Here is a 12291-nt window from a genome sequence, read left to right as displayed (position 1 = left end):
ACAAGTTACTGTAGCTTCCTTGCACCCTGGTGGGATAACTGCGATGTGCATTGTTCACTTGTTCCCCAAACTCCCCAGCAGGATTGTGCTACATAGTCCAAAGTATTAACTTGGTTGGTAACGAGCGCTTTAATTGGCTTCTTTCCATTCTGTCTCAATTCTCTACTTTCCTAATGGTGTTTCCTGATACCATCTCCCAAATAAACTACCTAAACTCAATTACTTGTCTCAGAGTCAACTTCTGCGGGAATTCAAACTGAGCTCTTAGAACAACTTCACTAGCATTTTATCACCCCATTTGAGAAAGTTGATTCCCTTCTTCATATTCCTATATTGTAGCAATACAGTAAAGCTAATATGCTGAAGATATTGGGATATTACCTAATGGACAACAAATTACCGACTCTATAATGAAGAAGTCTTCTCATGATTTTAAAAATTTCTCTACATAAACTTCAGACTCAATGGTAATATACAGCTGTTTATTTGACACTGCTTCTTCACTCCTTTGGAAATTGTTAAAAATATAACATTTAAGGAAATAAAATATATCCTACATAACATAATGAATTGCTACAAAGGATGTTGCTACATTATTATACTGGACCTTAAATTGGCTTGCAAAATCATAAATTACAAGGCTTTAGTTCACTTGTTAAAAACTGAAGAGTACTACTGATTTCCTTGCATTTAAAAGTGAATTTATAGAAACCACTCACTTTCTCAATTTAAAGTAAAATTCAGAATGGGATGGGATTCTGTGTATTATATTTCCAAAACATAGTGTGATACAATTATGGGACTTTTTGCACGCTATAGTGAGGGCTCCAATTCAATTTCATAATCTTAAGAAACAATCTATAAAAAGGAAGGAAAAATTTTTAAAAAGTCATACCAAAACAGTAAGTCAAGATAAAAGGTACACGTTTTCTAGCAGAATGTGCCATAAAAAAGAGAAAAAGAAAAAAATGTTAATTTATATCCACTTTTTATTCTTTCACAGATTTTAACAATTATACACAACTTTTAACATAAACATAGTGAAATCTCAAGGATAAGGAGGCAATATATATGGCCTCTTCTATTCGTTATTCAGGATGGAAGGAAATTTTCAAAGTACAATGTGTGAGATTTAACACTGGAAAAATACATAGGAAACTTGTTTAACTGGCTCCACTTAGGACCAGACACAGCACAATAAATATAGAACTGCATCATCTTTTTAAAAGATCATTGTAATTTTAACACATTCTTACTAAAGAAATACATACTATCAATGACCAATCTGAAATTCTGTAACAGGTGAAGAGAGACTTACGATGAATATCTGAGCATAGGTTCGCTAGCATCTTCACACTCATACATAAACATTCTTAAAGGGAATAAGAATGATTTCAAATTCAAAACAACAACAAAAAAACAAATTTGGTCAAACTTTCTTCATCATACTATTCATTGCTATCACAATCCTAGCTTGCTGGTAGGTTTAAGAAAGGAATAGAAAGTTTTTGAAATCCTTTTAATTTCTACTAGTCTTAGGGCCTCTTGGGTAGGCCACTTTGGAAGCAAACTGATTAAACAGCACCATTAAGTCTGTATCTCAACAAACCATTGCATAATTTCTGTCAATGTTCTCAAAGGTTAAAACACGTTGTATGGAAGAAAACCTTTCCTCAATAGCAGGCCACTGTAAAAACATGTAATCTGCAAGAATTTAAACAGAACTATCCTGAATTCTCTACTGATTGCTTCTTTCCTTAATAGACCAACATATAGGCATTACCTAAAAAATTAAATAATAATATACTGAGGCATAAAATAAATACTTTATTTATGCTATCACAATTTGGGTATTTGAGATTGTTAGCCATGTTCACACACCCTTTCCTCTACCCAAAGAGGAAGCAATGGTGCCAGCATTATTGGTCAGAAAGAGTTAATGGGAAACTGTTGCTCTCAGAGCTGTTCTGCAATATGCAGACACATAAATTATTATTTTAAACATATACTTAAAAGATGGATAAAATGATCTTTTTTTTTTCATGTGATGCAGATGCTGTTATCAGTAGATACAAAATTAATTTCATTCCTATTAGGATGGAAACAGGTATGCTGCTGTGGCCATAGATATTCTGAGAAACCTCTTAAGCCAGTGAACCAAAAACCATATGAAAGAAAGTAATATTATCTGTGATTGGTTAACTGGCTGTTCAAAAATTCAACAAGCAAACAAACATGCAAACATGTGACATGTCATTATTTTGTAAAAACATAATGCCACTCTGGCCCCAGGAATCACTATAGCCCAGCTGGTCCTTAAAGGTGCAAACAGCCTTTAATTGCTACTAAAATCTTCTCTGCTATTTTACTGCCCATCACACTTGCCACATGATTCTCAGAAGCTTAGGCTTCCAAGATGTTTAAGGAAAATAAAGAAGGTGTGATGTGGATCAAGTTTTCAGTGATTGTTTTAAATGTAATTTTAAAAAGAACTTCTAGTAATGAAGTATATAATAGTCCTTGATACTAAATTTTTTCTAGTGAAATAAACGATACTTTAATAAGACAATGTTGCTCTAAGTTTGACTGCCTGATTCTTTTCTTCTCTTTTTCAGAGGGTACTGTTTCATATATTGTGTGAGCCCCACAAATGTCTATTTTAAAAAGAGTATAGTCCCTGGCCGGGTGTGGTGGCTCATGCCTGTAATCCCAGCACTTTGGGAGGCCGAGGTGGGCGGATCACCTGAGGTCGGGAGTTCAAGACCAGCCTGACCAATATGGTGAAACCCCGTTTCTACTAAAAATACAAAATTAGCTGGGCATGGTGAAGCATGCCTGTATAATCCCAGCTAATCGGGAGGCTGAGGCAGGAGAATTGCTTGAACCCGGGAGGCTGCAGTTGCAGTGAGCCAAGATCACGCCATTGTACCCCAGCCTGGGCAACAAGAGTGAAACTCCGTCTCAAAAAAAATAAAATAAAATAAATAAAAAATAAAAATAAAAAGAGTATAGTTTCCAATAGTTTCTCACAAATATTCCTGATTTATAGTGGGGGAAGCGATGCATAATTGGAACATTAATCATTATGTTTTTGAAAATTAAATATTTCCTGCAAAGCAATTCCTCTGCAAAATGCCAAGCTTGCCAATGAGATTACCACAATAGATATTGAGTCATTTCACTAAGTACCTGTTCAAAAGTTATAGAAACCTGGCCTTCCATTCCAAATTCACTGCAAAGAGAGTACATGCAGTAGTCCTGTTTACAATTTAATAGAGATAAGGGCACACCTAGGACAAAGAGGGTCATCACCCTACATACAAGTTTACAGTAGTGTAACCATAATATATATTTACTACATTCACCACTTCAGATAGAGGAAGAGGGAGGCCCTTCACAACACTAGAACAAAGGAATGTTAGTTTTATATAAGACCTACCAAAAAAACAGGGAAACAAATAACACACATAGGCACTAGTCTCAAAGCTGCACGATAAAGAAGCAAAGGGTTTGAGATGAGAAATTCAGGAAATATACACATAGGAGCTTGTTGAGGAAAAGGAAATCACAGTTCTAATCTTCAAGGCTTCTAATCTTCAAGGCTACGGAATGCATTCTGCATATCTTCAAGAAGTTGTGCATAGTCGCTCTTGATCTTTGCCTCACCATCTTTCAGTGGATCCTGAAAGAAGACATTACAAATTCAACTTGCATTTGGAAAATAATTTTCATTATGTTTAGTAAGTTACTTTTTTTTTTGGAGACAGAGTCTTACTCTGTCGCCCAGGCTGGAGTGCAGTGGCACGATCTCAGCTCACTGCAACCTCCGACTCCTGGCTTCAAGTGATTCTCATGCCTCAGCCTCCCAAGTAATTGGGTTTACAGGCACCCACCATCATGCCCAGCTAATTTTTTCTTGTATTTTTAGTAAAGACAGGATTTCACCATGTTGGCCATGCTGGTATTGAACTCCTGACCTCAAGTGATCCACTTGCCTCGGCCTCCCAAAATGCTGGGATTACAGGTGTGAGCCACTGCACCTGGCCCAAGTTACCTGTATTTTATATATTTTGAGTACTAGATGGTAAACCACAGGCAGGAGGTAAAACTAGACTCATTTTCCCTTTCTCTTAAGGATACAAATCCAACCAAACAGAAAGAAAACAAAATTTAAATTTTGCATTTTGCCTGATCACCACGTTCAGTGACCAAAGGCTTTATCCTCAACAGTGTGCACAATAGTGGGAAATTATGCCGCTTCATATATTAGATGAATATGACTTAATGCGCGATAATTAGGAATTTAATCAAAACAGAATTTGCTCAACATCTGGTATTATCACACTGGGATGGAAAAGTAAAATTTAGGAAATAATGTTAAAATGCACCATTATTTAAAATCCTTATGAAAAGCAACTTACTAATATGTATAAATGAGACTTAACTAGGCTTGGTGCCTCACGCCTGTAATCCCAGCACTTTGGGGGGCTGAGATGGACGGATCACAAGGTCGGGAGATCGAGACCATCCTGGCCAACATGGTGAAACCCCGTCTCTACTAAAAATACAAAAAAAATTAGCTGGGCATGGTGGCGTGCGCCTATAGTCCCAGCTATTTGGGAGGCTGAGGCAGGAGACTCACTTGAACCCAGGAGGCAGAGGTTGCGGTGAGCTGAAATCGCGCCACTGCACTCGAGCCTAGTGACAGAGTGAGACTCGTCTCAAAAAAAAAAAAGACTTTAAAATGTTCCAGTTCTCTAACCCAATAATTCCACTTCTGGGACTCCATACTAAGAAAATGCACAAAACCAACTACATACAACTACATGGTCGTCCATGCCAATAACTGGAAATTTTTTTTTTTTTTTTTTTTGAGACAGAGTTTTGCTCTTGTTGCCCAGGCTGGAGTGCGGTGGCGTGATCTCGGCTCATCGCAACTTGCCCCTCCCAGGTTTAAGTGATTCTCCTGCCTCAGCCTCCTGAGTAGCTGGGATTATAGGCATGCACCACCATGCCTGGCTAATTTTGTATTTTTAGTAGAGATGGGGTTTCTCCATGTTGGTCAGGCTGGTCTAGAACTCCTGACCTCAGGTGATCCATCCCAAAGTGCTGGGATTACAGATGGGAGCCGCCGCGCCCGGCCAATAACTGGAAATTTTCTAAGTGTCTATGAATAGAAAAATATTACTGTCCAGCCACAAAACAATGCTACAGAAGAGTAATGACATTAAAAAATACCTGTGATGTTAATTTGACACAATAAGCACGTAAATAGAAATTATTACTACATACTTCCTATGAATATATAGTTTTTTAAGACAATATTTGGATCAAGTTACATTTGGAAGTTTTTTCACTCTGTGACATAAGCATTTCTCCATGTCTTTGAATATTTTTGACAAAAATGGTAATGCCTTCATAATATCTATCTTATGGACACACCATAATGTACTGTCGGCTCTGTTCATTCTTGGGTGACATTTAAGAAATTTGGCTTAGTGTAGTGGCTCATGCCTGTAATCCCAGCGCTTGGGGAGGCCGAGGCAGACAGATCACCTGAAGTTAGGAGTTCGAGACCAGCCTGGCCAACATAGAGAAACCCCCGTCTCTACTAAAATTACAAAAATTAGCCAGGTGTGGTGAATGCACCTATAATCCCAGCTACATTGGGAGGCTGAGGCAGGGAGAATTGCCTGAACCTGGGAGATGGAGGTTGCTGTGCGCCAAGATGGTACCACTGCACTCCAGCCTGGACAACAGAGCAAGACTCCATCTCAAAAAAAAAAAAAAAAGAAATTTAATAAACAACTTTGTATATCCATATCAAAATTCTGGTTACTTCCTTCATTTTATGTATCTCAAGGTGAAATGACAAGACTAAAAAGGTGTAAATGTTTTTAAATTCTCAATATAGTGATTACCTATTTGTACAGGTTTACTTTCAATCTATAGTGTAAACACACACACAAAATATATGTACTATCTTAAAATTTTTATATTACATATACATTCAGAGAATCATTCTCAGTAGGTGGTTAGTAAATATGCCTGGATGTCATGACAGAAATAAATACAATTCAACTGATCAAATATTAAAAACAATCTTATACATTTGAATTCCTACTAATAATTTCATTTAATTATCTATTTTTATCTTGTGTACTTCCAAAAGAACAAGAGGCTACTTAAAAGTTAAAAAATGGCCAGGCACGGTGGCTCATGCCTACAATCCCAGCACTTTGGGAGGCCGAGGAGGGCGGACCACATGAGGTCAGGAGTTCGAGACCAGCCTGGACAACATGGTGAAACCCTGTCTCTTCTAAAAATACAAAAATTAGCCGGGCGTGGTGGCAGGCACCTGTAATCCCAGCTACTTGGGAGGCTGAGTCAGGAGAATTGCTTGAACCCAGGAGATGGAGGTTGCAGTGAGCCGAGATCATGCCACTGTACTCCAGCCTGGGTGATAGAGCAAGACTCTGTCTCAAAAAAGAAAAAAAGAAAAAAAAAAAAAAGTTAAAAAAGGATGTGCAGTACATGATATTTAAAAGAAGTAAACAGAGATGTCATTTCAGAAGAACATGTGGGCTAGAGGTTAATAGGCACTTGGAGTAAGGTAATTGTTGCTCAGCTATGAAGCAAGCTCTAATTTGCCTGGCAGCTAAGACAAAAAGGAATACACATCAGCATTTATTTTAGACATGACATAATTTTTTTTTTTTTTTTTGAGACTGGGTCTCACTCTGTCGCCCAGGCTGGAGTGTAGTGGCACGATCATGGCACACTGCAGCCGTGACCTCAGCCTCCCAGGTAGCTGAGACTAGAGGTGTGTGCCCCCACACCTGGCTAATCTTTTGTATTTTTTGTAGAGACAGGATTTCGACATGTTGCCCAGGCTGGTCTTGAACTCCTGGGCTCAAGTCATCCTCTTGCCTCAGCCTTTGAAAGTGCTGGGATTACAGGCATGAGAACCACTGTGCCTGGCTGATACACTAATTTTTATCATCAGAATTCCTATTTGAACATAACTTTGAGGCCTCTACTGGTTTTACAAAACCTGAACATGTGTGAAAATAACTGCAAGTTTTATAGCCCAGGTTTGGGCTCAAAATAGCTAGAAAAATTAAAAAGAATCGGCCGGGCGCGGTGGCTCAAGCCTGTAATCCCAGCACTTTGGGAGGCCAAGACGGGCGGAGCACGAGGTCAGGAGATTGAGACCATCCTGGCTAACACGGTGAAACCCCGTCTCTACTAAAAATACAAAAACTAGCCGGGCGAGGTGGCGGGCGCCTGTAGTCCCAGCTACTTGGGAGGCTGAGGCAGGAGAACGGCATAAACCCGGGAGGCGGAGCTTGCAGTGAGCTGAGATCCGGCCATTGCATTCCAGTCTGGGCAACAGAGTGAGACTCCGCCTCAAAAAAAAAAAAAAAAGAAGCATTGCACTTTGGGAGGCCAAGGCAGGCGGATCACGAGGTCAAGAGATCGAGACCATCCTGGCCAACGTGGTGAAACCCTGTCTCTACTAAAAAAAACCCCAAAATTAGCTGAGTGTCGTGGCATGTGCCTGTAGTCCCAGCTATTCGGGAGGTTGAGGCAGGAAAATTGTTTGAACCCGGGAGGCAGAGGCTGCAGTGAGACAAGATCATGCCACTGCACTCCAGCCTGGCAACAGAGCGAGACTCTGTCTTAAAAAAAAAAAGAGAAAAAAAAAGAAGCATTTTCAAATAAAAAAAGTTACAGCAGAAACAAAATATACCTTGAATTTCATGGAGGAAAGTTTATAGAGGATGTCTCCCATGTGTTCACGAATAATGGACCATGTGATTTTATTGTCACTCTGGGCAGTGGTTTCAACAGCTCTACGAGCCATATCATAAAATGCAATCATGTTGGACAGCATCCCTACTGTCTTGTAGAATGGGCAGAACCTAGAATAAATGATGGTCAAAAAAATTAACAAAAATAAATTCCAAAACAGGTTCATACTTTATATAAAACTACTAGAGCATTTGTTTCTTTATCTAAGTATGCAGATTGCTTACTTATTAGACGATACATAAGGAATAAAAAAATAATAGTGAAAAGACCAACAACTACTTAACCAGAGTTTTTGGACAGAGATATCTCAGGATATGGGATAGAAGAAGATATATATTCTTTTATTTATTTTAAGGGTAAATTTTACTTTTCTCTGTTAAAATCATCAAGTTGGAGAAACAATGAAACAGTATTGCTATAATCTAATGACTCTCTGAGGGTTTGTTTTTGTACAATGCAGTTAAATAAGTAACACAAATGGTAAAATAACTGAGTTGTAAAGACTCCCTTGTGATAATGGATTAGGTTTAATGAGTAATAAGAAAGCAGGAAATTGCAAGTTCCTAAAGTTAGTAGTAGCCCCTTTTTTCTTAATGTGTTCATTTTCATTTGCCAATACTTTTTAAGTAACAGACACAAGAACAAATACTCAATTTCAGTCACATACATTCTTACAACTTTTGGACATGTTTAAACACATTTGCGTACATAATTTCATGCATACTCCTATTACACCTTTTCCAAAGAATTTTTCCCTTGTTATCTTTGTGTAGGTGGTTCCTAGAAGCTTCATAAGTTCCCAACAGAGCAAATTTCTGGGGCTTACTGATAAACTGGCATATTTACTGCTTGCCTTACATTCCGGTAATCCTTTTATTGGCTCAGTTCCTTCTTCAGTCTTATATGGGGCCAAATATGATTTGAGGGAGAAAAGATAATCTGGCATGAAAGGGCTAAATTCTCAAAGTTGAAAAGAAATGAGAACTTTAAACAAGCCTCAGTAGTAGCATTGATAATGATGAAAAAAAGAAAGCACTGAGTAGGAGTTGGAGTGCTCTAACAGAGACCTTGGTAGAAAGCAAGCAATAGGACTCTTGGGAAATGAGGCATGAAAGCAGAACTATTAATTATTTAGGAAAAGAGTAAAAGAAGCCAGGCGTGTTGGCTCATGCCTGTGAGTCCCAACACTTTGGGAGGCCGAGGTGGGTGGATTGCTTGAGCCCAGGAGTTGGAGACCAGCCTGGGCAACATGGCAAAACTCAGTCTCTACCAAAAAAAAAAAAAAAAAAAAAAAAAAAAAAAAATTAGCTGGGCATGGTGGTGGGCACCTGTAGTTCTAGCTACTCAGGAGGCTGAGGTGAAAGAACTGTCAGGAGGTTGAGGCTGCAGTAGCTGAGATTGCACTATTGCACTCTAGTTTGGGTGACAGTGAGATCCTGTCTCAAAACAACAACAACGTAACAGAGTAAAGGAGACATGGGCAGTGGAAAGAAACGAAGAAGGCTTCTGCACTAAGCCACAATTAAATCTAACTATAGATGAACGTTATGAGTGAAAATACTGTTATAATTGGACAAATGAGCAAATCAAGACAAGGGACATATTAGGTCATTAGATGTCTACTACAAATATACAAATAAACCAATCTACTAAGTCAGAGTGTATGAGCCTATATGAGAATAAAAAAAGGTTTTTATGTGTACTCCTTCACCAAAATACAATAGAAAATCCTCAAATAAAAAAAGAAAATCAATATAGCTTACCTGTCATAAGGAGTATATCCATTTTGTTGTAGGAAATCATCTTTGATAAGTTTTGCTACCTCCAGAGTGATTTTATCTGTTTCTGCCAAAGAAGCCTAGAAGAGAAAAAGATATTTTTAGACATTTACTCTAAAATGTAAGATCGATGGCGGCAATTAATTAACAAGCAGAAACTATATAATCCACAATCACCTATTGTTAATAAATTTACTTATAACTGCTTTTTGATTGCTGTTCTTTTTAAACTGTGGTTAAAAAGCATATAACATAAAATTTACCATCTTTGCCGCTTTTAATTATATAGTGCAGTAGTGTTATGTATACTCACATTACTGTGAAACAGATTTCTAGAGCTTTTCCATGTTGTAAGTTCGGAACAGTAACTCTCCTTTCTCTCCTCCCCCAGCCCCAGTAACCACTATTCTACTTTCTGTTTCTATGAATTTGACTATTTTAAATACCTCATAAAAATGAAATCATATAATGTTTATCCTTTTGTGACCAGCTTATTTCACTTAGCATAATGCCCTCAAAGTTCATCTGTACTGAGGCATGTGACAGGATCTCTTTCTTTTTTAAGGCTGAATAATATCTCATTTTATACACACACGCAAACACACACCACATTTTGTTTATGGATTCATCCATAGATGGGCATTTGGGTTGCTTCCACTTCCTGGCTATTGTGAACAGTGCTGCTAAGAACATGGGTCCGGGTGCAGTGGCTAACACCTGTAATCCCAGCACTTTGGGGGGCCGAGGCAGGAAGATCGCTTGAGCTCAGGAGTGCGAGACCAGCTTGGGCAACATGGTGAAAACCTGTCTCTACAAAAAATACAAAAATTAGCCAGGCGTGGTGGCATGCGCCTGTAGACACAGCTACTTGGGAGGCTGGGGTGGGAAGATTGCTTGAGCCTGGGAGGCAGATAGAGGTTGCAGTGAGCTGAGATCGTGCCACTGCACTCCAGCCTGGGTGACAGAGTGAGAACTTGTCTCACAAAAAAAAAAAAAAAAAATCCCAAACAAACATGGGTGGCAAAAAGCTTGCTGTTCTTGGCCAGATGCTGTGGCTCACACCTGTAATCCCAGCACTTTGGGAGGCCAAGGTGGGCAGATCACAAGGTCAAGAGATCGAGACCATCCTGGAAAACATGGGGAAATCTCATCTCTACTAAAAATACAAAAATTAGCCAGGTGTGGTAGCACGCGCCTGTAGTCCCAGCTACTCGAGGGGGCTGAGGCAGGAGAATCCCTTGAACTTGGGAGGCGGAGGTTGCAGTGAGCCGAGATCGCGCCACTGCACTCCAGCCTGGTGACAGTGCGAGACTCCCTCTCATAAATACATACATACATACATAAGCTTGATATTCTTTTCTTGAAATATCTCTTCACATCTTGGCTTGCTATCTTAATTATTTGTATTCTCAGTCTTAAGTTTGTTTAATAAAAATCTATATAGCTCATAGTTGAATTTTAAAAACATTACAAAGTATTTAGAACTATGAAGTACAGTAAGTATGTACTATTCTATGTCTGAGTGCTATTTTACTAGTATAGCTAAGTTACAGAGCTTCATCCTTTAAATATCACTACCTCAAAAGCCCTAACTTTTACAATCGCCGTAGCAGCCTTAAGAGATAATATTAGTGTTGCTGGGATCACTAACAGGTAAAGATTTCTTGGGAGTGGAAAATGGATAAGCCCAATGAGTTAACTACATTCTTCCATTATTTATGCGTGCTAAGCTCCTTAGGTAAGGATCAGGTCTCCAGTTTTTTTTTTTGTAAATCCCTTTTATCCGTAGTCCTCTCTTCAACCACAGGTAAATATTAAACAATGTTTTATGTGCATTCTTTTATTTGCATAAATTCATGTACAATGTGTATTTTATTTTGTGCAAGTGTCTTTAATTATGTAAAACATTCTTACTTGTGTCTTTGGTTTGCTACTTTGTTTCGATCCACCCATGCTGCTGTGCCACATGGTCTGCAGCTTCCAGCTCTCACATATTTCATCCTCTGTGGTGTGCACCCTCCCTATTTTACCTTCCATCTTTTGCTCACAGTAGAGGACATTCAGATTTCTTCTATTTTTCCACCACCACAAACATCCACTTAAGGACCTGTTTGAGAATTTCTTTGGGGATAAATATCCAGAAACAGAATTGCTAGGTCCCAGGGTAAGTCAGTCAGTCCTATCAGACTGGTCTCCACAATGGCAGCAACAGACAATCCGCCCACCAGTTCCTCTGTCCCCACAACACTGGGCAATATTTGACATTTTAACTAGTATAATGTGGTGTTCTCAGTGTTGCTTGAGCAATTCTCCATAGGTCTTAGTCTTTTGGGATTCCTTTTCTATAATCAGTCTGTTCTTTCTTTTGGCCACATTTCTGTTGAAGTTCTAGTCTTCTTATTCATTTACAGGAGATCTTTGTACATTTTAGACATTAGTCCATCGGCTTTTTTCTTTAATTTTTTAAAAAGTATTTTTAAAATTAAAATTTTTCTAAACATTTTTCTTATTATGTATTTACTTATTTTTTAATAGAGATAAGGTCTCACTCTGTCACCCAGGATGGAGTGCAGTGGCGAGATATCGCTTCACTGTAGTCTCAACCTCCTGAGCTCAAGTGATCCTCCCACCTCAGCTTCCCAAGTAGCTGGGACTACTGGCCTGCACCACCACACCCAGCTGATTTTTATATTTTTTG

The 12291-nt window shown here is 38.7% G+C and overlaps 1 protein-coding gene across 1 annotated transcript in view; it reads right to left on the bottom strand.

Annotated features, from left to right (window-relative positions):
• Window positions 1-971: 971 nt before the first annotated feature.
• The window catches only part of ATP6V1A (ATPase H+ transporting V1 subunit A), a 64216-nt gene continuing 52896 nt past the window's right edge, over window positions 972-12291 (bottom strand). Inside the window, exons 13-15 of the mRNA XM_010361017.2 lie at window positions 9579-9673; window positions 7754-7925; window positions 972-3682 (exon numbers count right to left, since the gene is read on the bottom strand). Of these exons, the coding sequence (XP_010359319.1) occupies window positions 3590-3682; window positions 7754-7925; window positions 9579-9673 (360 nt within the window). The 3' untranslated portion in view covers window positions 972-3589. The remainder of the gene's footprint in view (window positions 3683-7753; window positions 7926-9578; window positions 9674-12291) is intronic.

Source organism: Rhinopithecus roxellana, chromosome 1, assembly GCF_007565055.1.
Source record: "Rhinopithecus roxellana isolate Shanxi Qingling chromosome 1, ASM756505v1, whole genome shotgun sequence".
NCBI classification, from domain to species: domain Eukaryota; kingdom Metazoa; phylum Chordata; class Mammalia; order Primates; family Cercopithecidae; genus Rhinopithecus; species Rhinopithecus roxellana.
The sequence above is the reverse complement of the archived record's forward strand: the minus strand, read 5'-3'. Positions and strand labels throughout refer to the sequence as shown.